The 27168-nt window shown below is 43.9% G+C and overlaps 1 protein-coding gene across 2 annotated transcripts in view; it reads right to left on the bottom strand.

Moving 5' to 3' along the window:
• Positions 1–27168, bottom strand: part of LOC140385067 (septin-7) — a 155433-nt gene that overhangs the window by 18952 nt on the left and 109313 nt on the right. For both annotated transcript variants that reach the window (XM_072466868.1, XM_072466869.1), the window contains exons 3-8: positions 26863–26963; positions 21584–21718; positions 17581–17698; positions 16880–16972; positions 11117–11213; positions 1523–1574 (exon numbers count right to left, since the gene is read on the bottom strand). In XM_072466868.1, the coding sequence (XP_072322969.1) occupies positions 1523–1574; positions 11117–11213; positions 16880–16972; positions 17581–17698; positions 21584–21718; positions 26863–26963 (596 nt within the window). The remainder of the gene's footprint in view (positions 1–1522; positions 1575–11116; positions 11214–16879; positions 16973–17580; positions 17699–21583; positions 21719–26862; positions 26964–27168) is intronic.

Below are 27168 nucleotides of genomic sequence, written 5' to 3'. Positions count from 1 at the left end.
GTGGAGTGGTGTAACGACAACAATCTTTCCCTCAATGCCAGCAAAACGAAAGAGTTGGTCACTGACTTCAAGAAGCAAAGTATCGTACACACCCGTCAGCATCAACGGGACTGAGATGGAGATGGCTGACAGCTTCAAACTCTTAGGTGTGCACGTCACCAAAAATCTGTCCTTCTCCACCCACGTCGACGCTACGACCAAGAAAGCACAACAACACCTATACTTTCTCAGGAAACTAAGGAAATTCGGCAAGTTCACATTGACTCATACCAACTTTTACAGATGCACCGTAGAAAGCATCCTATCGAGCTGCATCACAGCCTGGTATGGCAACTGCTCAGCCCAAGACCGCAAGAAACTTCAGAGAGTCGTGAACACCGCCCGGTCCATCACCTAACCCGCCTCCCATCCATTGACTTTATCCACAGCTCCCGCTGCCTGGGGAAAGCGGGCAGCACAACCAAAGACCCCTCCCACCCAGCTTACTCACCTTTCCAACCTTCCATCGGGCAGGAGATACAAAAGTCGGAGAGCACGCACGAACAGATTAAAAACAACTTCTTCCCCGCTGTTACCAGACTCCTGAACGGCCCTCTTATGAACTGATCTGATCCCTTCACACATCTTCGCCACTGAGTAGTACTGCACTCCTGTGTGCTTCACCCGATGTCGGTGTCTATGTATTTACATTGTGTACCGTGTGTTGCCCTATTACGTATTTTCTTTTCATGTACTAAATGATCTGTTTGAGCTGCTCGCAGAAAAATACTTTTCACTGTTACCTCGTGGCAATAAACAAATCCAATCAAATCCAATAGGCACTTGGCTAGAAAATCAGTTGAGGGATACAGGCTGTGAACTGCATAATCAGTTTTTGAACTCTTGGGATGGCCAAATCATCTTTTCCAGTTTTTGCATTGTAATGTTCCAACAAAAACCTACAGCTGTATAATTTATAAAGCATTGTTTCACTTTCAAATACCTACAAACACCAGTGAAGAACAAGTAGAAAATCATTTTATATTCGTAGAGAATTAATTTGCTCCTAATTTAAATATGCCTGCTTCGCAGAAGGTTCAAAATCATTTGTTAAAAAATGCTTTGTAAAGCAGTATTGTTTATTACAATGACAGATGTTGAAGCCAAAGTTGCAACAGTGCTAGTGAGTGAGCTGCTTTGCACATGTGTAAGGGAACTCATGGCACCTAAAGACAATGCACAATGCCAATCACTGTAGCAGTGCAAGGGAAAAACAGATGTCCACGCAGACTAATGTTGGGACACTTGGTATAAGGAGGGACCATGCTTTTGGAAGTATTGCAGTGCAAATCTGTCAGAACCTACGGCATTTCTAACATTAAACTGCATTTGAAAAGATCAGTTTAAGAGGATCAGTTTTCATACACGATTACTTAAGAACTTTATTCTACCTGTTTTTGTGTGAACAAATAATAACTATCTTAAGAACATCAGTTACATGAGGCTAAAGCATCTATATAGCAGTCAAATGTGTCCACCTTACCTGATCAGCATATTTCGTAAGATTGTGAAGTCACAGTGCTCACTATTTTCAACTGCAAAAAATAAAATATTGGAGAAGTGAGATTTATATTGGTCGTTGAGTCAGATGCACTGTATAGTGCAGAATAAAAGGTGTCACATGCAACAGTAGTACAGCAATTGTTTGTAAACACAGTACTAAAGTCATGTATTTTCTTCATACACCTTTTTTCAGCGAGCAGAAATACAAAAGAAAACATTTTTAAAGAACATTCAGTGGTAACTTGAATGGACCCCAGGCCTAAATGCACTGTATTGCACAAAGATTTGCTTGCTGTTGGAGGGGATTTTCATTGGTATTTACCTCAGTGGTAGCAAGTCCATAGAATCCCTACAAGAATTTTGCTCAGTTTAGCTCAGTTAGCTAGATTAGCTGGTTCGTGAGCGAGACCAGCAGTGTGGGTTCAGTTCCCGTACCGACTGAGATTATTCATGGAAGGCCCTTCCTTCTCAACCTTGCTCCTCGCCTGAGGAGTGGTAACCTGATTAACCTGAAAGCAGCCTGTGGTCACCTGGGACACGGCGACTTTACTTAGCAGGTTCATACAGTGCAGGAGATGGCCATTCGGCCCATTGGGTTTCACGACCCTCCGAAAGAGCACCCTACCTAGGCCCGCGCCCCTACCCCTGTCGACCCACCCAAGTACATATCTTTAGACAACAAGCAATTCTAGCATGGCCAATCCACCTAACCTGCACATCTTTTGATTGTGGGAGGAAACCGGAGCACCCGGAGGAAACCCGCGCAGACACGGGGAGAACGTGCAGACTCCACACAGTCACCCGAGGCTGGAATTGAATCTGGGTCCCTGCCGCTATGAGGCAGTAGTGCTAACCACTGTGCCATCATCAGAAAGGCAGCTGCTTCAATATTAAGCAAACACTGATATGACTGCTCAAATTTAAGTTGCATCAAAATCTAAAACAAAACGCTTCAAGGCCACAATGTTGTCTTAAACTTGCAGTCTGCAGTTCAGCATTGTATCATATTAAAAATCATTAAAGAACAAATAGAAAAACAAAATAGCCAAAAGCTTAGAGTATATTTTCAACAAATCAGGACAGATTCTGAGTGTACGCAACTTCAAATTAAATTTGATGAACAAAATAACAAAACAAAATACTGATGTATTTACCTGATGAAACTATGTAAAAGTAACCATCGTACCCCATGTTGTGTACTTAGCTTGCTAGAGACATGAGCAATGACTGGCAATATCAATGCAAGTAACTAAACAGGGTCCAGGAAACATTTTTCACAGAAACAGGAGGAAGCTAAAAATCACAAGGTCAGCAACTGAAAGAAATACAATAACTCCTACAATGAAAACACAACATTTAAAAAAGCTTCCCATCATGAGATGACCCATAAAAGCAGAACGACCAATTTCATCACCTCCTTGAAATAGACCTTTGTATTTCTCCGGACCCCTGCGCAACCTTCTCCCTTCCTCAAGGCAGAAATTCCTACCAGGATACAGTTCCACACAGTAATTAAAGTGAAACAGGTTAATGGGAATGTCAGCCATCACTTTTTTGTGCAGGAACCCCACCAAATCTGGCTCATCCTCACTTGAAGATGACAATAGCAGCCCAAAGCAGTAAAGTGAACCGTTTGTGCAGAAGAGCAGAAATGTTAAATTTACAAAAACAGCACAACAGAATTCTTGAGACGTTGGGCAGGATAGTAACTCAAAGCAGGGAGTGAGCTGGGCAATCGTTGCTTTGGGGGTCAAGAAACCCAGAAGGAGAGATTGGAAGTTCCAGGGATATGGTACGGATAAGGTGGATTGGATATCCGATTGTGGGGAGATTGGTGAATCAGGAAACTGGGTCCAGCAAGCAACAGGAAAGCCACATACTCCCTGTAACCAGCAATCCTCGACTTCCTGCAGCTACCACCAGGTTTTAGTGTGGCACGGTGATGCAGTGGTTAGCACTGCTGCCTCACGCCGCCGAGGACTCGGGTTCGATCCTAGCCCCGGATCACTGTCAGTGTGGAGTTTGCACATTCTCCCACTGTCTGCGTGGGTCTCACACCTTAACCCAAAGATGTGCAGGGTTGGTGGATTGGCCACGCTAAATTGCCCCTTTATTGGAATAAAAGAAAGAATTGGGTACTCTAAATTTATTTTTAAAAGGAGAATGTTTAAATAGCCACCCCGTTTTCCTGGAGCAGTTGGTTGTCCCCAAACCCCAGCTCCCACCTCTGCTGAAAGGCAGTCTGGAGTCAGGATTTAAATGTTTCAACCCGCACCCGAGCCAAACCGGACAGCTTTTGGGGTTTAAAATTGTCCCCATTTTATATGTTTTGCCAACAACACTTGTGCTTTTGGGACAAAATAAAAGTCATCTACACAAGACAAGATTACTAGGTAGTCACAACAGCAAATCACGGCTTTGTCTTGTCATTACCTCAACAAGAATTTGATCACATTACAGTTAAACCCCCATTACAGATTGTTGTCAATAGGGATTGACCTTGAAGACGTGCTCCTCTTCTGGTTACAAAAAGTGTTACAAACTATATAAAAAAGTGAAAATCATTGTTGCAAGTCCGTTTAAAATAAAATCCCAGAAAAGGGCAAAACTGACTGGAGAATGTCAATAACTTTAACGGGAATGGGCTAGTGATCTCTTCAAAACAGAAAATTGCGATGGTAATGTACAGCGTTTGAAAAGATGCCAGCATTATTGAAATTATAATCAATTTTTAGCGGCTTGCTTCCTGCCAAACATTCAGATAGAGGGATTTAAAAGTTGGACAACTTCATCTCCTGCCCTTCCTCTTCTCCACATTTATTCATACTAAATTCCATTATGAATTATATGCACAAAGTAATTAACTGTCCTAATCGCTCAATTGCACTATCACCTAACAATTGTTTTTTTATACATGTGAAATATTCAGTTTCTACAGGTCAGTAAATCTCTCCATGCCAAATATTCTACTGTTCCTTTTCCCAACTGTGCCATGTGGAGAAGTATCACCCACTACAATAAATGATTGATTCAGTGAGAAGCGTATGGCAAGCTCTCACTCTTCACAACAAGTAGTGACCAGCTCAAGACAGGGGGTTTTGTTTATTAAATCCAGTTTGAGTATGAAATGCCCCGTGCAGCACACAGAAAATTAGGCTCGTCACAATGAATTATCCTTTACACTTCAAAAGGATCCAATTAATGATAGGGGAAATAAAATTTGGGAAACGGATAGAGTAATTCATCATTTGATTAACTTTCGTCTCTGGCATTTGGGTTACAATCCAGACCACACTGCAGTAATGAAAGTCTCTTTTCTGCAAAGTGTTAACTGTTCTACATGAAATGAGCTTGCTCCTGTTCCTGCTGGGTACAGACCACAGCACAAAACTGTTGCTAATCTTTGTCCTACATTACTCTGAGGCCACACAATTTGTGAGAAATGGAAATGATCGTACTCCTGTGGAGACACACTGAGAAGGAAGAGGTGGAGCTTTAGGAGTCTGGCAGCGCTCATTGTGGATGTGGATTGCCCGACATGGTGCATGTCCTCCATCGCTAACATTCCTCACCGTGGCGGTCTGCAAGAGTTGGCCCAAAGCACAAAATGTGGCAGTCACACATGATCAGCATCAGAATGGCGAAGCACGACTTCACGTGCTTCAATTCCAGATCAAGGTCAGCAGTTCAATAAGATTCAGATTTCTCCGGGAAATCAAGGTGGCAAGGCACCTTTGAACAAAGAACAAAGAAATGTACAGCACAGGAACAGGCCCTTCGGCCCTCCAAGCCCGTGCCGACCATGCTGCCCGACTAAACTACAATCTTCTACACTTCCTGGGTCCGTATCCCTCTATTCCCATCCTATTCATATATTTGTCAAGATGCCCCTTAAATGTCACTATCGTCCCTGCTTCCACCACCTCCTCCGGCAGCGAGTTCCAGGCACCCACTACTCTCTGTGTAAAAAACTTGCCTCGTACATCTCCTCTAAACCTTGCCCCTCGCACCTTAAACCTATGCCCCCTAGTAATTGACCCCTCTACCCCGGGGAAAAGCCTCCGACTATCCACTCTGTCTATGCCCCTCATAATTTTGTAGACCTCTATCAGGTTGCCCCTCAACCTCCTTCGTTCCAGTGAGAACAAACCGAGTTTATTCTTTCGGAGGTAAAAATCTGGGCTGTGCAGGAAATCATCCCACAGAACTCCGAATCACATCAAATTTCCCAAATAGAGATGGTGCGTTGTGGTAACATCACTGGCAGTCCATAGGACCAGACCAATACTCTGGATACACGCCTTCAAATTCAATCACAACAGCTGGTGGATTTAAATTCTACTTCATTAAAATCTGGAATTAAAATCTAGTCTTAGTAATGATGACCATGACATTAACATTGATTGTTGTTAAAACCTATCTGGTTTCATTAATGCCCTTTAGGGCAGAAATCTGCCGTCATTACCTGCCTGGCCCACATGTGACTCTAGACCCATAGCAATGAGGGCGACTTTTAACTACCAGCAAGCCACTCAGTTCAACGACAAATGCAAGCCTTGCCAGCTACACTCCCATCCCATAAAATAATTTTAGCAGCATGCGAGAATTGCCATTGTTCCCTTCCGAAAGATACCAACTCTTGTTGGAGTGTGGGTCAACAGATACAGTCGAGTGCCCTTGTCAATTCTTTTTCGGTGAACCTGCACGGTGAGTAGTGGTAAATAACTCGATTATGGAAAGCCGATTCTGGATTTATCCAATGTTAACATTACACATCCGAGAAACTCAATGGACACCAATCAACCCTCCTGGTTGCAAGGGCATGGAGGTCAATTCTAGCAATCTTTATTCTTGTGTCAGAAAAGGAGTATAAACTTCCTTCAGACATTGGCATAAAATGTTGTGCAGTTATCCACCAACATGGTGCCAAGATGAGGTTTTGTTCTGTGTCTGTACCCAGCAAGAGGAGAGACTTTCATCAAACCGACACAAATCTCCCTCGAGATGACTTCAACCAGAATCAGCTGACCTTAAATTTGATTTGTAGAACACCATTAGACATCACGTGGCTGTGAGCAGATCAAAAGATTTTTCATTTGCAAGTCAACTTCAGTTTATTGTTTCATCTTTCCCAACACAATTACATTTTCATGGTAGACACAGGATCCACAAAATTATCAGTCACTGCTTCCTTAAATCATGCCCCCCTCGATCAATAGTCATGGCCATGGTCACAACTGCCCTTTCAGAGTCTTGCCACCATTAACAGAAAATACAATCTACAAGCCATTTCCTGATCTTAACAGCAAGCTACGGGGACAAGATACAATCTTCCAACCTCATTTTTGCACTGGCGCAGTCGGTACTGCATCAAAACCAGGCCCCTCAATTTCCTGACAGTAACACACTTCAAACACTGGAAAGCATTTCCTCTGGAGCTGCTGCCTGGAAACACTGCTGTGTGTTCACCACATTCAACTCCTTTGGATGAAGGCAGCTTAGTTTAAATTCAAAGATGCACATTCTTTACCTGCCTTTTATTCCAGCAAAATAAACAAACACAAACACTTGCCCGAGAATTAATTTTTTCAGTCAGGCATGTGTAGATCCATTTGCAAAGCTGCTGTAAACCCATATTAAAACTGGGTGATTAAAAATATAATTTGTACTCCCCAAAACATTATACCAGATTCACAAATTACACAAGCACAGGATTCATTTTAAATTCAAGGAAAATTCAAGTCAGGCTGATAATTAAATTTCTAATCGAGTTATACAAGTAGCAAACCAACATAGTGGCCATCCAGTTTCAATGCCACGTCACAAACTAACTTGCCCCCCAGTGTAGAATAGAATAGCACAGCATAGAGCTTTATTATCCAGAATTTGTTTTGGCTTCACCTCCAGTATAATCATACAGTCATTAGTTAAAAATAGTGAATATTTCATTAATAATAATCTTTATTGTCACAAATAGGCTTACATTAACACTGCAATGAAGTTACTGTGAAAATCCCCTAGTCGCCACATTCCGGCGCCTGTTCGGGTACACAGGGGGAGAATTCAGAATGTCCAATTCACCTGACAGCGCGTCTTTCGGGACTTTTCATAGAATCCCGATAGTGCAGGAGGCCATTTGGCCCATCAAATCTGTACCGGCCCTTGGAAAGAGCATCCTCCTTAAGCCCATTATCCCCGTAACCCCGTGTGAGGAAATCGGAGTGCCCGAGGAAACCCACGCAGATACAGGGAGAATATGCAGATTCCGCACAGGCAGTGATCCGGGAATCAAACCCAGGTCCCTGGTGCTGTAAAGCAACAGTGGTAACCACTGTGCTACCGTGCCACCTATATATGTATACCTACATTCATATATTTGTGCAGTTATTACATCCACACCCAAAAAAAACATATTACACTCTGCCATTAAAGCACCTTAAATCTGTGCACTTTATATCCCCAAAATCTGTACAACAAATTCCAGGGAAGAGATGGATCATTTAGTTATATATAATGCAAACCAATGCCCACCACATTTGTTTTGGAACTGTTAAAAGAACTCTAGTGCACAGAGATGCTATTTGGCATTTCCTGCTGCAGTTATACTGGTTGAGGTCATCGCTTGCACTCCAAACATTTTAAACAACGACATCACCATTCCCAAATGACTTGCAAATGGTTTTACTTTAGTCTCTGCACATATATTGTGAATCCCCTGCTTCAGTGGTGTGCTTCGGTAACACACAATAGTTATCAGATGGAATACAGATGCAGCACTTCTGCAGCAGGTCCACGTAGGATTGCTTAAAAGAGGCAGAGCCTGTAATTAACAGTAAGATGAACTGCTTGAAATGTTAATTTGATTTTAATGCCATTACACAAGAATAGTGTTGAATCATCAAAGCAAGCCACAACAATCTGGCAAAGAGAGATGAATGCATTCCTCACACAAAGCGAAAGAAAAAAAATAGCCCGATGGAAGAGGGAGGTGCCATTAAAAATCTCAGCAACGCTTGCCAGAGGTTAGAGGCCGGGATATGGTGAGATTTATACCCAGAACGGAGAGCATGTACAGCACAATAACAGGCAATCGGTCCATGCTCCACACGAGCCTTCTCCTGTCTATTTGTCTCACCCTAAAATATCCTTCTATTCCTTTCTCCCATTTTTTAACTCCCCCTCCCCCTCCTCAGTACACTTACATTTTTTTTTGCCTCAACCACTTCTTGTGGTAACGAGTTCCACATTCCAACTACACTCTGGCTAGTACTATAAGTCTCATATGCTATAAAGTCTCACTTTATTTTGTTTTCACTGGAGAATATTGGACCGGTTAAATTTCAGATTGAAGTACAACGATCACCTAGGGGGTTCCCAATATAACAACTGATGCCATGGTCTCGAGCACAAAGGGACATTCCAGGCAACGTAAATAACCATCTCGTCTGATCCTCTGACGATCAGGCCAGAACTGGCAGCTTGGAAAACTTAATCAAAATAAACAAGGAGGACTTTCCTCTGTCCATGAGAAAGGTAACTTCTGCCCGGATGGTGGATGCAGAGATGATGTTTCTCTTTATGGGAAAGACTAGACCGAGGGGATACAGTTTAAAAACATTTAAGATGGAGAACAGGAGAATTTGTTTTCTCTTGACCTAAGAGGTTGAATAAACTTGGATTGTTTTCGTTGGAAAATCCGGAGACTGAGGGGTGTCCTGAGGTCTACAAAATTACAAGAGGTATCGACAGGGTGAATAGTCAGGAGCTCCCCCCCGCCCCCCCGAGGTGGCAGACTCAATTACAAGGGGGCACAGGTTCAAGGTGAGAGGGGGAAAGTTTAGGGGAGGTATGCGGGGAAAGTTTTTCACGGAGAGGGTGGAGTGTGCCTGGAACGCATTGCCAGTGGAGGTGGTGAGGTAGTAGGTCTAAATAAGAAATCTGGATGGCGCAGGTGGGCCGAAGGGCCTGTTCCTGTGCTGTAATGTTCTTTGTTCTCAGAGGGGCCTGAGTCTGTGGAATTCTCTTTTCCAGAGAGATGGAGACTGGTCACTGAATATTTTTCAGGCTGTTAGACTGACTCCCTAGTCAATCAGGAATCTAAGGTTGTAAGGGAAGAAGACAGGAAAGTGGAGTTGAGGCCACAAACAGACTAGCCATTTTCTTATCAAATGGCAGAGAAGTGGGCAGCACGGGAGCACAGTGGTTAGCACTGTTGCTTCACAGCTCCAGGGCCCCAGGTTTGATTCCTGACTTGGGTCATTGTGCGGAGTCTGCACGTTCTCCAATTGTCAGCGTGGGTTTCCTCCCACAAGTCCTGAAAGACGTGCTGTTAGGTGAATTGGACATTCTGAATTCTCCCTCTGTGTACCTGAACAGGTGCCGGAGTGTGGCGACTAGGGGCTTTTCACAGTAACTTCATTGCAGTGTTAATGTAAGCCTACTTGTGACAAGAAAGACTAGAAACTGGAGCGGCTGAAAGGCCTCGTCCCATGTTCCAAATCACTTGGAGCAACACAAATAGCAAAACAAATACAAGCCGTGCAGAACTGATAGAACCTACACAGTGCTACAGAAGGAAACAGAGCCAAATGTGAAAAATCATATGCAATAATAAACAAGCACCTTGAGGTACAGATATGATGTTTTGTTCATCACTTAAATGCTAAAATCTAATCCAATTCTAACACGCATGAATTTGCATTAATGGCAAAATATACAGCCCATGCAAGTCATTAATTACACTATGACTGAAACTAAGAGTCCTGCCAAGAAATTGAAATTCCATGTCAAAATCTACATTTTTCTACACAAAATGCTAAAAATAACCTCAGTTTCCCGCTGAACGTGAACCATATGTTGATTTGTGTAATGTGGAACAGTCAAAAAGACAATTTAAAAAGAAACAAATTACTGATTCTCATCAACTGGCCTATTTCATATAATTAACATTTATATCCAAGAATTAAGCAAGTTTTCCAAATGCATTTTGGATTGTCATCCTTAGGTCAGAATCAGTGAACACGCATCATTGGGTATTACCTCATGGACTAAACAAATCAAACGGCTTTCTGAGAATTGATTTTCTGCTCATTGTTAGCTTGCTTCCACTCCAGAAATTTAAGTACATAATCTAGGCCGAGTGTCGTACTCCGAGAATTTACAGTGCAGAATTTGTGCAGTGGTAATGTTACTGAGCTAGGAATCTAGAGGCCCTGGTTAGTGCCCAGGGAACTGGTTCAAACCTCATCACAGCAGCTGGTGAAATTTAAATTCAATTCATAAAATCTGAAATTGAAATCTAGTCTCAGTATTGGTGACCATGAAACTATGAATTGCTGTAAAAACTCACCTGGTTCACAAGTGTTTTTTTAGGGAAGGAAATCTGCCGTCCTCACCCGGTCTGGCCTACATGCGGCTCCAGGTGCACAACAATGTGGTTGACTCTTAACTGCCGTATGAAATCGGCTCAGAAAGCCACTCAGTTCAAGGGGCAATATACTTGTAAAAATACTATTGCAAATAAATTATGGACAGGAGCTTCAACAGATTAAAAGCAAGTAGCAAAGAGACGTACCCTCTGCAACTCCCCAAGGATACTGTCTTCCTCGAACGCGTTTTCCATTCACCTCAATGGTAGTATTGCTACCGACAACAGCAAGAGGCAAACGATCCTAGAAGAGATTCACATTCACAAAGATCAGTGCAAGGATAACCAAGAAAAAAATTAATACTTCAGATGGTGGAACAAAAATAACCTTGTGAAGACTTGATGTCTAATTACACTTAAACCGCCACACAATTTAATTGGGATTAAGTCAGCATTGCTGATACTTGCACATAGGACAGTGAAAAGTACAGAATTTATAAAACACCAGTTGGGTCCCATCTGGAACACGACCTCCAATTCTGGGTAACGCAATTTAGGGATGTGAGAAACGTTAATGTGGGAAAATATGAATTTGTCCGCTTTGGCAGGAAGAATAGAAAAGCAGCAAATTATTTAAATAGAGAGAGATTGCAGAACTTTGTGGTAGAGGGATCTGGGTGTCCTGGTAATACATTTGAAACGGTTAGTAAACATGAACAGGTGATTAGGAAGGCAGATGGAAGGTTATCATTTATTGCCATGGGAATGGAATATAAAAGTAGTAATATATTAGCAGTAGAGAAGACTCACTCAACGGATCCCTGGGATGGGGCTGCTTATCTTTGAGTAAAGGCTAAACAAGTTGGGCGTGCATCCATCAGAAGGCCAAGATGTAATCTTACCGAAACATGAGGTCCTGAGGGGACTGGACAGGATGGAGGAAAATGTAACTGGTCTGATTAGTAAGTTTGCAGACGACACACAGGTTGGTGGAATTGCGGATAGCGATGAGGACTGTCGGAGGATACAGCAGGATTTAGATTGTCTGGAGACTTGGGCGGAGAGATGGCAGATGGAGTTTAATCCGGACAAAAGTGAGGTAATGCATTTTGGAAGGTCTAATGCAGGTAGGGAATATACAGTGAATGGTAGAACCCTCAAGAGTATTGAAACTCAAAGAGATGTAGGAGTACAGGTCCACAGGTCATTGAAAGGGGCAACACAGGTGGAGAAGGTAGTCAAGAAGGCATACGGCATGCTTGCCTTCATTGGCCGGGGCATTGAGTACAAGAATTGGCAAGTCATGTTGCAGCTGTATAGAACCTTAGTTAGGCCACACTTGGAGTATAGTGTTCAATTCTGGTCGCCACACTACCAGAAGGATGTGGAGGCTTTACAGAGGGTGCAGAAGAGATTTACCAGAATGTTGCCTGGTATGGAGGGCATTAGCTATGAGGAGCGGTTGAATAAACTCGGTTTGTTCTCACTGGAACGAAGGAGGTTGAGGGGGAGACCTGATAGAGGTATACAAAATTATATGGGGCATAGACAGAGTGGATAGTCAGAGGCTTTTCCCCAGGGTAGAGGGGTCAATTACTAGGGGGCATAGGTTTAAGGTGAGAGGGGCAAGGTTTAGAGTAGATGTACGAGGCAAGTTTTTTACGCAGAGGGTAGTGGGTACCTGGAACTCGCTACCGGAGGAGGTAGTGGAAGCAGGGACGATAGGGACATTTAAGGGGCATCTTGACAAATATATGAATAGGATGGGAATAGAAGGATACGGACCCAGGAAGTGTAGAAGATTGTAGTTTAGTCGGGCAGCATGGTCGGCACGGGCTTGGAGGGCCGAAGGGCCTGTTCTTGTGCTGTACATTTCTTTGTTCTTTGTTTGTTCTTTGATGGATGCCTAGCGGACTGTTTGTAAATATGCATCTCCTATTGAAGGCAGGTGAGAAGATTTTTTTCACTCTGGAGACTTTGGGACTCCCTTCCCTGGAGAGCAGCATTGGCAGATAAATTCTTGACTAACAAGGTGGTGAAAGGTTCAGGGGGAGGCCGAACGTGGAGTTGAGGCCACAATCAGATCAGCCATAATCTTATTGAATGGCAGAGCAGGCTCGAGGGGCTGAATGGCCTTCACGGTTCCAAATTTGTTTGTGTGTGTATGCGTGTATATAGAAAACACCCGCGGGGAAATTAACCAGAATGATGTCAGGGATGGAGGACTTCAATTATGTGGAGAAACTGGAGAATCTGGGTATCTTCACCTTCGAACAGAGAAGGGAGATTTCATAGAGATGTTTTTTATAAAGCGAATAAGGACAAACGCTTTCGACTGAGGGGGATCAGTAACCAGGAGACAAATTGGAGGATTGGCAAAAGAACCAGTGATTTTTTTCTCTCTCAGAGTTATGATCTGGAATGCTGCCATGGAAGAACAGAGGAAGCAAATTCAATGGTATCTTTCAAAACAAATTGGAATAATATTGGGTAAGGAAAGATTTTCAGGTAATAATTGCAGGTCAATGGAAATTCCCGTACCAGCCTCCCCGAACAGGCACCGGAATGTGGCGACTAGGGGCTTTTCACAGTAACTTCATTTAAAGCCTACTTGTGACAATAAGCTATTCATTTCATTTCATTTCCAATTACCTTATGCAGAGGTCATTGGAGTGGATGCAAAAAACAAGAGCATTTTGGAAATACCTTTCACGAGAAGGCTCAAATAAAGTATCTATGATTTGATATTCAGAATCTAGAGACCCATCTGCCTGAAAATCCCTGCAGACACTTAAACATAAGCTCATCAGTTTTATCGCTAAGTTGTGATTTTCTCCTACAAAGCTGTTTCTTTTTAATGTTAACATGTAATTTCCAGGTGTACAAATTCTTATAAATACCTAGTTTGTGGTTCATAGTAATATTTTAAAGTTATTTTTTGGTTCTGAGAAAATTAAAGTTTAATTCTGGAAAGTGGGATAAATACAACGAAAGCAGTTTGAAGGCCATGTTGTCTTAAGGGGTTAAGAGCTAGAAAGGCAAGATCATTAAACAGCAGGTGGGCTTACTTAGCTGGAGAATTGGAGACAAGGTGTCTGCACTGATTGTAAAAATATAGCCTACAAGAGTAATTTTGTTTTGGAAGTTAGAACTCTAATTAATTTAGCAGCATTCAATGCCGAAGAGATGATGGGTGGAGATAACAAAGTTCTAGGGTTTTAATTTATCTGGACACTTGCTGTGTTAGTGAGTGTTCTGCAGCGGGGGAAAATGCTATACTGAAACGGTGCTGCTCCAGGCAGCAAAAGTGCCGCTGAGCGATCTGTGTGTAGCTGAGGCTCAGAAGTCCCAGAAGCCATTTGATAGCTTTGTGCAGTTAGGGCTAAGTCCTGTGGAGCTGAGAATTGGAAAAAGGTCACTGGCTATCATAGAATATACAGTGCAGAAGGAGGCTGTGCTGGAAGAGTTAGGTCACATGCCTTGGGAGCCATTTAAAGCTTGGTGTAATTGAGGACATTGGCGAAATCCAAGGCCAGTGCGAGTCCAGTGAAGCTAGCTAGCCAGGAGCAGCAGGGTAGCACAGTGGGTTCGCTTTGTTGCTTCAGAGCGCCGGGGTCCCAGGTTCGATACCCGGCTTGGGTCACTGTCTGTGTGGAGTCTGCACGTTCTCCCAGTGTCTGCGTGGGTTTCCTCTGGGTGCTCCGGTTTCCTCCCACAAGTCCCGAAAGACGTTAGGTGAATTGGACATTCTGAATTCTCCCTCGGTGTACCCGAACAGGTGCCGGAGTGTGGCGACTAGGGGAATTTCACAGTAACTTCATTGCAGTGTTAACGTAAGCCTACTTGTGACACTAAAGATCATTATTATTAAAGTGCTGAAATTACACAGTTTGAGGCTGGAGTGCACAATGGGAAATCCAGGGGAACAGAATCTTCGGAAACTGGATTGAAACCCTGGGAGGCGTGCAGTCTTTGAGGCAGCCTGAGTTGGAGTGGCTTTGAAGGAATTGAGGGGCTTGATCTTTGAGAACGTGAAAACTTCGGAGTCCCTTAGGAGGGAAACAGAGTTTCAACGAGATGATTCAGTGTTTACTGACATCTGGGTGGGCTGCTGAGAAAGCTATGGGATTTGTCTGGCTTACATTTGCTTTTCATTGTTCAGTGCTTTGTTTGACTACAGTTGGTCTGCTAATTGACATATACCCTGAACGTTACAGCATACAATAAATAATGTAAGTTGTTTGTCTTTCTGACATTGTATAATAACGTTTATTTTTGTTTTTTCAAAACCTGAAGAATCATGTGGCTTTATTCTCTTGGTAAGTGTTTTGCATCTCAAACTTTGTCTACTTTAAACCTAATGCTGTTGGTCCCTAACCAGATCTGACCAACAACTTGGAGGACTGGACTCAGATAATAAAATAGAGGCAAGTAAGCAAAGCCGATAAAGAGCAGGAAATGATCTGAGGAATTAGCTTGGTTCGGTGTACTTGCTGATTAATGGATATTAATTGTGAGTGTGAGGGAACATTCATTTGCTTAAATATTAGCCAATTTCAGGCTTCTCACTGGTATATTACTATTTCATTAATTCACACTTAACCATCTTTGATACCTCAACAGATGTATGGTTATTTAAATCACTAGCAATATTTTAGCACTATGGCAGAGTGAGGCTTTGAAGATGTAACATGGATGCTCATGTGCTTAAAAAAAGGCACCTTTAAAATAGTTAAGGATTGATATTTGATCAATTTGTAAATCATAGATTTTAGAAATAGTTTTCTGACTGCGATGCGATATTATTTTAAAAAGCAATCTTTAAAAATTAATTTTTGAACACAGGAAAACACATATTTCCAGATGTTTGGTGGCCAAATAGTTGTTGACCAAAGCAATGGCATCTCCCAATATTGCATTCGCCTGCTTCCTCCATTTCCCCATCTAGTCCGGTCTCAGGCAAGGAATTCCCCCCTCACCACTTTGATTTTCTCTCTGTTCTGGGCACATGGCCTGTCTGCAGCACCAAGATGTATCATACTCCCTCCCCATCGTTACACAATGACAGCACAATGCACACGTCAGGGTATACTTAAAGGTAACACACCATCATCTCCACTAGAAAGTGAGCAGAGAATCTCCTGTCAACTTCTAGCAAGCTGTACTGAGTCCATTCTGCTGCTTACATCTGATGCTGTAGTTATTTCTCCTTGCTAAAGGCATTTGGGCAGGGTGCAACTGCTGCCAAATTTAAGCTCCTGCTGGTAAACAACATTTGGTTCCATTTCAAAATTTACATGAATTATTTATTTCTTCCACTGATTTACAACTCAGGCCCATTTATCAGTCTTTTCTCCTCTACCCGTTTTGCTATCACACACTGCATTGTGACTATTGTTCCTTTGGCTTTCCTCGTATCCACTGTCTGATATAACCAGGTGGCTGGAAAAGTCCCCTGTGACTTGAATCTTCTGCAGCTTTTTAAAAAAAAAATTTGCATGCTTCCCAGGTTCTATTCAAATAACACGCAAGCTGAAACCACAATATGGATTTTTAACCCATCGATAAAAGTATTCAGGCCAATTTACAGATGGCAAAAATTAGTTGTATATTTGCCAAAGAGAACATGTAATTCCATAATTTAAGTTGCTCTACAATGAGTGCAATTGTGTTTACAGAATGAAAACCCTGCAGCAAGATGTCATTTGCAGCACTGGTCTGTCACTACTGAAACATAGTCAGTTATTGGTGGCAGGCTTTTCTTCAAAATGTGGATCCATTTTTCAAAACTCATTGTAAAGTTATACAGTTTTACACTTCCTCAAATGTTCCCATCAATGTGAAATGATGCTTCCACTGATTATTAAAGTTCGAAAAGTTGTCATTAAAGTTTCTCTCTTTCGGGAAGGCTCTATTCACTTTATTAATATGGGGAGTGTGCTGGAATTAATATCTCCATTGATACACTACCTTAACCTTTTTCACCAACTTGTTTTCTTCTTCATCATCGGTTTCTGGAAATTCATAGATCTTTATTTTATGTTCCTGGACTTCCCTCATCACCTGTAAAATTAGTTGGAGAATTTTTCAAAAAGAAAATTCAACATTATTTCAATATAGAAGTTGCTGTGATCTAGAATATGCTGCCCAAAAGGATAATGGAATCAGATTGAATCGTAACTTGCAACAGGACAGTGGGATGAATTGGATAGCTCTAGCCAGGAGCTGGCACAGGGACCAAGGGCTCCCCACTTCCCCTCCTTTTTTGTGCTGCACAGTTTCATCAGAAAAAGCAAGTGTACTGGCTATTTAAAACAGCCAACTAAGTTATTGGCATCTTGTTAACTTCCTGCACTTTCTGCTTTACAACAACCGTTCAGCTTTGTAATGTTCCTCTATGATTCACTAGGAATTTCAAACTGCCCCAAGTGAAACTGGAGTTCTATCTTTGCAGAATTGAAGATATTGGGATTTAAATATCTACAAGATTCTCTAGAATCTCGTTCATTATAAAAGCCGGATAGCACTTGCAGACGCTTGTGAAAGTTATTTGCTCGACTATAATAGGATGCATGAAGATGAATAAAAGTACATCAGTTTTGTTTTGGCTGAAACTGTACACGCATTGATGAATTGGTTTTGCCACTGTCCATTAACCACGGTCTTCTCACCTGTCTCTTAAATTGCTGGCATTCTTCAGGAGTGAGGGTGTCTGCTTTGGCTATGAGTGGTATGATATTGACCTTTTCGTGTAGGCGTTTCATAAATTCAATATCCAAAGGCTTTAGTCTGTAGAAATATAACATGCAAGTTAGCATTGATTATAATCCATCAGTGGAAGTATGTGTTCAACAAACTCAAAACAAGACATCAGATAGGTTTACCATTCATGCCATACAATTGTCAAACATTGAGAAATCTGCCAATTAGCCTTCTCGGTGTAGCATGTTCCCTTCACAATGAGCACTCCTAAAAACATGTCATGAAGGTCAGCATCTCCCCCCCCACCGCCCCAGTAGTTAGCATTTGGGAGTCTGCAGCCTCCTCTCAGCTGATGTTAAAATAAAGTTCAGTGAAATGTAAAGATGGATACAAACTCTTTTCGGCATAATTCCTTTTTCAAAAAATATCTATTTAGCCGGTCTCATCTAGAGCAAGTAAGAAAGCTGACCAAAATTTATTCCATTGAATTGGCTGTAGTTATTGTTGAATATGGTGTAGTTCGACATCAGGAACTTTTTCAAGAGTTGTCAAGTCTCCTTGGTAACAGGTAGCTCCCACTCTTGATGAAATTGCATCCCCTGTTGGAAATATGTGGCTGCATATACCACAAAGGGTATCAGGTGCCGTGTACACTCGTAGTTAATTCAACGTCAGAGCTGTCCAGCTTTCAGAGACGATGGAAAACAAAATGTTTTTCTTACAGCTGCCAGATTTTTACGGCAGTTGAATTCATATAACCGTTAATCCACTCATTCACAAAAAGCATTAAATAGCATGGAAGACCCAACATAAATATACTGCAAACCCACAGTTGTACACCCACCATAGCAGAGATAAATAAGAGATAGGAAGCAGCTATACTGGCAATGCGAAGCTGTATTAATTTGTACCAGGAAAATGTTATGTTATCCTGGTATGGACATTCTGATCCACTGCTATGTAGCTGGCTTCGATTTGGCGGGCCCAAAGGTGTAACAGAAACGTCCACACTCCAACCATTTCCTAGATGGTTTATGTTCCAACAATAAGATTACAAATAAAAGTTTAGCGCATTGATAAATTTAAAGAAACCACCAATGTCACAAGAAGCAGTTACAATTCTGTGAGCCGCCTGGGAGTGCAGATTAAGGGACCTATCCTACAGTAGACTTGTATATATTAAAGCAGTCAGCCACTTTCCGATGTGAGCAGCATTGAACTTCCTGAATTTAAGAAAATTAACCCAAAGAATGTTTTTCTTTAAGCTCAAATATTGCGTTCTTAAAACTTGTGTAGAAAGCACAACTTTAAATTAAGACAGCATTTCAAATCACAACTTCCAAAAGTAAACAGATGTTCCATTAAGACTGAGAATGCATATGTATCAGGGAACTAGAGGATTGATCAGTAAATCAAACAAATTGATATGTGAATTATCTTTGCATCCTGACACACATGTTTTCACACAAAAAAACTAAATTAATACAACGAACAGGATGGTTAGGTGGTGGAGGAAAGCAGACCAAAGGGGCTTAGGCTCACAAGACATTAAAAGTAGTACCTCAAGTGGACGAAGTCTTAAACAAAAAGCTAATGGGACTTTGGGTAGAGCAGGTATGGAGAATAAGTTACGACGCAATGTTGAACCTACATAAAACCTGAGCAAGACCACAGTTGGCCTCCTGTGTGCTGTTTATCCTCAACACAAAGGAGGATGCGGAGGCAGTGAGCGGGTACAGTACAGATTCTCAAGGATGCTGCCTGGTATGAGAAAACACGCGTACAAAGACAGACTTGAAACTTTTTCTTTGGAACAGAGGCGACGAAGGTGTATTTTGGGAGAATTGTTTGATGGGACAAGACAAAATAGATAGAAACAGATCATTTTCAGTGAGTGGGGCAGCTAGGATAGGGAAAAAATAGCTAAAATATTTGGGATTGAGAGCAGAAAAAGTACTTTACAAGTAGGTGGGGAACCACTGCCAGAGTTTGTGATTGACGTCGAGGCCATGTCAACATTGAAGAACAAGTTCAAGAGGTGGCAGAAAGAAAAGCAATAACGGTATTCAACAAGTCAGGTATATTCTGCTGATGAGAAGAATAAGCAGACACATAGTTGGGTCATAAGGCCTGTTCCTAGGTTTTAATTTCTAGGTTATTTAAAATTTGGAAGGGTTTATTACAGTGATTTGTCAGTGGTAAACATAATCAGTAAACTCTGGACTTCATTGCAAGAACAGTTAAACTTAGAATGGATTCGACACTAGCTAACATTTAGCCAATATTTGTGACTGTGTAAACTCTTTTACCAGACTTCTGGTAACGGGGATGTGACTGGTGACTGCTGAGCAGTACCACATCAGGTGGCTCTCCTCCCTCCATAATGCAACAAAATAGGCACTTTTGATCCCCCCCCACCCCCACCGCAGCCCCACTCCCCGCCAGGCGATGGATGGAAGATGTTCTTCACCATGGAACGGAAAGCAATGCGAGATGACATCAAGGCCGAGATAACGGCGGCAGCCAAGGTAGCGGTGGCGTTATCCACCAAACAGACGGCTTTCAACGGCTTGGGAACGAGGCCGGAAGCCCAGGGAAGCACGATATGGGAGCTGGAAAAGGCATCGATGGACCAGAGTGACCTAATCGTCACCCTGGAGGCCGAGATCAAGAGGTTGGTGGCGACCCAGGGGAGCCTGCAAGGGAAGGTCGTGGACCAGGAGACTCTGTCGAGGCAGCAGAACATCAGAATAGTGGGCCCTCCAGAGCTAATCGAAGGCAGGGACCCAACCGACTAAGTGGCGCAAATGCTGGGCAACCTAGTGGGGTGGGGCAGTTTGCCCAAGCCGCCGGAGAACGACAGGGCTCACAGGTCGCTCCGACCCAAGCCCAAGGCCGGGGAGCAGCCAAGGGCTATAATAGCCAATCTGCACAAGTACCAGGGCAGGGAAAGGGACCATCACTGGGCTAGACAAATGAAGGTATGCAACTGGGAGGGACATAAAATCAGGGTCTACCAGGACATTGGGGCGGACGTGGCAAAGCGCAGGGTGGAATCTAACCATGCAAAGTCGGCCCTATAAAAAAAACAAGGTCAGATTCGGGATGCTAATCCCAGCCAGGCTCTGGGTAACATATCAGGGCAAAGTACATAATTTTACTGCCCCCACAGAGGTGGACGAGATCATTGAAGGGAGGGAGGGAGAGAGAGAGCGAGAGAGACTTTAACTGTGTACAGGACCCACTGACAGACACTTCGAACCCCAGAATGGGGAAAACGACAAGCATTGCTAGAGAACTGGGAACGTATATGGAACGGAACAGATGGGTGTGGTGGACCCAAGGCAGTTCATGCGCCCTGAAGAGAAGGAATTCTCGTTTTTCTTGCCAGTACACAGGGTCTACACCTGCATAGACTTCTTTGTAGTGGGAAAATCGGTGCTTCCAGAGATATTCAGAGCGAATACTCCGCAATTGTAATCTCCGACCATGCTCCACATTACAGGGATGTGAGGTCGGAGATGGGCCGTGCCCAACGCACCATATGGAGATTGGACACGGCCCTAGAGGAACTGATAGAGGCCCCAGAATAAGGCCACAAGATACGGTACCCCCAAAGACAGGATTGGGGTATGGGTGGAAAGAGAGGAAGGGGTGAGGCCAATCGATAAGGGGGGGGAGAGAAGAGAGAGAGAGAGAGAGAGAGAGAGAGAGAGAGAGAGAGAGAGAGAGAGAGAGAGAGAGAGAGAGAAGGGTAGGGGAAGATACTGCACACATGTTAATAGCAGACAACTGCCCATTGTACAGTAAGTGACCCAGGAAAGGGCCCTGAACCAACAAATGGAGGAGCGGATCAGTACAGAGGAAAGTGGCTTGTCTATTGTAACTGACTCGTATATCCTGACCAAACGTACAGTGTATAAGATGTAAAAGCTTCAACAAAAACATTTTTTTTTTAAATCTTTCACCAACCCATGTCCTGAAGGAGCAATAAAGTATAAGCAACAATGGACTCTGCTGTCCGGCATCTGGCGGCGGTTAACACGGGACTCGGCATTAAGGTAATCTTCAAATTTGCTGTCGATGTGATCAATGACAGGTTGCCAGCTGGGAAGTTAAACAGGAGTGCAACAATCAGTTAATCAAGGTCTTAAACGCTAAACCACAACAGCAGTTTCAATTCAAATACATGTATTTTTGGTGAACATTAAAACAATGAATTTCAGCTGCATCATTTTTCCTGCGCCTTAATATTATTCTTAAAAAATTAAGATACAACCGTGAATATTTGTTTTGTCTTGTTAGCTGTTAAGAGGCATGGAAAAATATTCCCACAAAAAGCGTTACAAGTAATATACAACTTTTTTGGAAGCGGATGCCACAAAGCAACCATTGGCATTCACATTGAGCCAACTCGAAAACCGGCAAACAAGCCAATGTTAAGCATGAAACGCTGAAATGCAGCTTTCTCTCTTAAGCTTGAGTAGGCTATTTTCCTTTTGAAAGAAAATCCCTAAATGAAAGCACTTGTTAAATGCAGCAATTTTGAAGAGGGGAAAAAATATTGCAGCATTTTCTGAACTTTAATTGAATTGTTTAAAAATGCAATTATTTCCATAGAAATAGCATGGTGGCCCAGTGGTTAGCACTGCTGCCTAAGCGCCAGGGACTCAGGTTCGATTCTGGCCTTGCGTGACTGTCTGTGTGGAGTTTTCACATTCTCCCCGTGCCTGTGTGAGTTTCCTCCGGGTGCTCCCACTGTCCAAAGGTGCACAGGACAGGAGAACTGGCCACGATCTTATTTTATAAAATATTTTTATGAAAGTTTTTATGCAACAAAGTAAGTAAGTACACAACATGGAAAAGCGGACATTACAGAAAGTACAATATTATGTTATTAAAAAAACGAACAAAGTTTACAAAACTATACAGGTGACTCTAAAATAGGTGGTATTGTAGACAGTGAGGAAAGTTATCAAAAATTGCAGCAGGATCTTGATCAGCTGGGGAAGTGGGCTGAGAAGTGGCAAATGGCGTTCAATACAAACAAGTGTGAGGTGTTGTATTTCGGTAGTCAAGTCAAGGGAGGACTCTCACGGTGAATGGTTGGACCTTAGGGAGTATCGTGGAACAGAGGGACCTTGGGAGTTCAGGTGCACGGTTCTCTAAAGATGGAGGCACAGGTAGATAGGGCAGTGAAGAAGGCTTTTGGTATGCTGGCCTTCATCAGTCAGGGCACTGAGTATAGAAGTTGGGAAATTATGTTGCAGTTGTACAGGACGTTGGTGAGGCTGCACCTGGAGTATTGTGGGGGGAGTAGATCAGTGGAGATTTGCTAGGCTGCTGGCCAAAGAGTTCTCCTTTTTCTCCCACGTCCATAAGGTGTACTCCCGGATAGATTTCTTCGTTTTGGGAAGGTCACTGATTTAGAGGGCGGAAGGAACGGAGTACTCGGCCATAGCCGTTTCAGACCATGCCCCACATTGGATGGATCTGGAACTAGGAGAGGAGAGGGAGCAGCGTCCACTCTGGCGACTGGATGTGGGATTATTGGCGGATAAGGGAGTCTGCGAAAGGGTGCGGGGATGTATCGAAAGGTACCTGGAGGCCAATGATGATGGGGAGGTCCGAGTGGGGGTAGTATGGGAAGCGCTGAAGGCGGTGGTCAGGGGAGAGTTGATCTCCATCAGGGCTCACAAGGGGAAAACCGAGGCCAAAGAAAGGGAAAGATTGCTGGGGGAGATTTTGAGAGTGGATAAAAAATATGCGGAGGCCCCGGACGAAGGACTATACAGGGAGAGGCGAAGACTCCAGACGGAGTTTGACCTGCTGACCACAGGGAAGGCAGAGGCACAGGGGATGAGATATGAATATGGGGAAAAGGCGAGTCGCCTGCTGGCCCACCAGCTTCGTAAGAGGACAGCGGCGAGGGAAATAGGGGGAGTTAGGGATGAAACGGGAACCACGGTGCGGAGAGTAGGGAAGGTAAATGAGGTGTTCAAGACCTTTTACGAGAGGTTATATAGGTCCCAACCCCCGGAGGGAAAAAGGGGATGCAGCAGTTTCTGGACCAACTAAGGTTCCCGAGGGTGGAGGAGCAGGAGGTGGCAGGCCTGGGGGCGGCAATTGGGGTGGACGAGGTGACCAAAGGGCTGGGGAACATGCAGGCAGGGAAGGCCCCGGGACCCGACGGGTTCCCGGTGGAATTTTACAGGAAATACGTGGACTTGTTGGCCCCGCCTCTGGTACGAACCTTTAACGAGGCCAAAGGGGGGGACCCTACCCCCGACAATGTCGGAGGCGACGATATCACTAATCGTGAAGCGAGATAAAGATCCGCTGCAATGCGGGTCCTTATAGGCCTATCTCGCTCCTGAATGTGGACGCCAAGTTGTTGGCAAAAGTGCTGACAATGAGGATAGAGGATTGTGTCCCGGGGGTGGTGCACGAAGATCAGGCAGGGTTCGTAAAGGGGAGACAATTGAATGTCAACGTGCGACGGCTATTGGGGGTGATAATGATGCCCCCAGCAGAGGGGGAGGCAGAGATAGTGGCGGCAATGGATGCAGAGAAGGCATTTGATAGGGTAGAGTGGGAGTATTTATGGGAGGTGCTGAGGAGGTTTGGGTTCGGGGAGGGGTTTGTCAGCTGGGTTAAATTCCTCTATGGGGCCCCAATGGCAAGTGTAGTCACAAATCGGCAAAGATCGGAGTATTTTCGACTACATAGGGGAACAAGACAGGGGTGCCCACTGTCCGCATTACTGTTCGCGCTGGCAATTGAACCACTGGCCATAGCGCTGAGAGACTCCAGGAAATGGAGAGGGGTGGTTAGAGGGGGAGACGAACACCGAGTGTCACTCTACGCAGATGACCTACTGCTGTATGTGGCGGATCCAGTGGGGGGGATGACAGAGGTTATGCAGATATCGAGGGAGTTTGGAGATTTCTCGGGATATAGGCTTAACATGGGAAAGAGTGAGCGTTTCGTAATACACCCTGGGGACCAGAGTAGAGGGATAGATGGCCTACCGCTAAGGAGAGTGGAAAGAAACGTCCGATACCTGGGATTCAGATAGCCAGGAGCTGGGGAACCTTACACAGACTCAATCTGACTCGGCTGATGGAGCAAATGGAAGAGGATTTCAAAAGGTGGGATATGCAGCCGCTGTCGCTGGCGGGCAGAGTGCAGGCGATTAAGATGATGGTCCTCCCGAGGTACTTATTTGTGTTCCAATGTCTCCCTATATTGATCACCAAGGCCTTTTTCAAAAAAATAGATAGGAGCATCATGAGCTTGGTGTGGGCAGGGAAGGCCCCTAGGGTAAGGAGGGGGTTCCTGCAACATAGCAGGGACAGAGGGGGACTGGCGTTGCCGAATTTGGGCGACTATTACTGGGCCGCCAATGTGGCGATGATCCGTAAGTGGATGATAGAGGGAGAGGGGGCGGCGTGGAAAAGGCTGGAGATGGCGTCCTGTAAAGGAACGAGCTTAAAAGCGCTGTTGACGGCGCCACTACCGCTCTCCCCGAAAAGGTTCACCACGAACCCAGTGGTGGCGGCAACATTAAGTATCTGGGGGCAATGGAGGCGACAGAGGGGTGTGTTGGGAGCCTCGGTGTGGTCCCCGATCAGGAACAACCATAGGTTTGCCCCAGGGAGATTGGACGGAGGGTTCCAGAGCTGGCACCGGGCTGGAATTAGGAGAGTGGGAGACTTATTTATAGATGGGACGTTTGCGAGCTTGGGAGCACTAGAGGAAAAGTACGAGCTGCCTCCGGGGAACATCTTTAGGTATATGCAGGTGAAGGCGTTTACGAGACAGGTGAGGGAATTTCCGCTGCTCCCGACACAGGGGATCCAGGATAGAGTGCTTTCGGGGGTGTGGGTCGGGGAGGGCAAAGTGTCCGAAATATACCGGGAGATGAGAGAAGAGGGGGAGGAGCTGGTAGAAGAGCTGAAAGGAAAATGGGAAGAGGAGCTTGGGGAGGAGATTGAGGAGGGTTTGTGGGCTGATGCCCTAGGGTAAATTCCTCTTCCTCGTGTGCCAGGCTTAGCCTGATCCAATTTAAGGTGCTACATAGAGCACATATAACGGGAGCGAGGTTGAGCAGGTTCTTCGGAGTGGAGGACAGGTGCGGGAGGTGCGGGGGAAGCCCGGTGAACCACACACATATGTTTTGGTCGTGTCCGGCACTGGAGGGGAGTGGCAGGAGTGATCTCGAAGGTGGTGAAGGTCCGGGTCAAGCCAAGCTGGGGGTTAGCTATATTTGGGGTAGCGGATGAGCCGTGAGTGCAGGAGGCGAAAGAGGCCGATATTGTGGCCTTTGCTTCCCTAGTAGCCCGGCGAAGGATCTTAGTGGAAGGAAGCGAAACCCCCTGGCGTGGAGGCCTGGATAAACGATATGGCGGGGTTCATAAAACTGGGGCGGATGAAGTTTGCGCTGAGAGGATCGGCTCAGGGGTTCACCAGGCGGTGGCAACCGTTCCTCTACTATCTAGCGGAACATTAGGGGGAAAATAGATAGCCAGCAGCAGCAGCCCGGGGGCGGGGAGAGAGAGAGAATTGTTTTTGTTCTAGATGGGGTGAAGGGGGGGGGGGAGCACTATTTAGTGTTATTTTGTTAGTTCACGATTTCATTTAAACAATGTTATCTATCAGTTATCATGTTACCATTTTTGTTGATTTGTAAGGGGGAAAAATTGTGTTTGAAAACTTTAATAAAATATATATTTTTTTTAAAAAGAGAGATTTTACAAACACTTGAGGGCAAACATTGCTTTGGTTTTAAACATTGGTATAGATTTGATCCATTGGTCTAATAGATAATGAGTTGCGAGCACCCTGATTCACGGTTAACACTTGTTCCTGATCCAAAGGATTATGGGTTAAGACCCACTCCATGGCTAGCACTTCAATACACTACTGAGAATACTAGATCACTAAATTTTAGCTAATATCTTAAAGTGTGTTGTCATCAATCTGCCATGTGGATGCACTGTTCAATGAGTATTCAATTCTTCTCATATGCTGGCTTATATTTAACCATTAAACAACATCAAAACCAAATGAACTGATCATTTTTCTCACTGCGATTTGTGACATGTTGAAAGACATAAAATGCTGACTTAGCTAACAATATCTAGCTTTCAAAGTAATTCACGAGCTGTGAAAGCGTCTCGAAAAGAAGCGAAAGGAACGCTCTATGAACAGAAGTTCATTCTTTACTATTCACGTTTACAGAACCTTACCAGTTACTATTATCCACAGCATCTCCAAACCCTGGTGTGTCGACTATCGTGAGTAGCAACTGAACACCACCTTCTTTAACAAATACCTTTGACTGTTCAACCTGCAAAAAGAAAATAGCAAAATTATACATGTTTATATAGTAAAAGGCACAATAAAGATCTCAATGTAGTGAAGACCTTGGTTTAAACATTCAGGTTTGCAGATGTACTGTGCCAGGAAATAGTCAAGAGTGTTATTACTTATATGGAAATCAGTTCATTGTGCCCGAGTCTAACCAAATGTTCACACAACCACAGGATGTAAAA

Source organism: Scyliorhinus torazame, chromosome 11 (assembly GCF_047496885.1).
Source record: "Scyliorhinus torazame isolate Kashiwa2021f chromosome 11, sScyTor2.1, whole genome shotgun sequence".
NCBI lineage: Eukaryota > Metazoa > Chordata > Chondrichthyes > Carcharhiniformes > Scyliorhinidae > Scyliorhinus > Scyliorhinus torazame.
The sequence above is the reverse complement of the archived record's forward strand: the minus strand, read 5'-3'. Positions and strand labels throughout refer to the sequence as shown.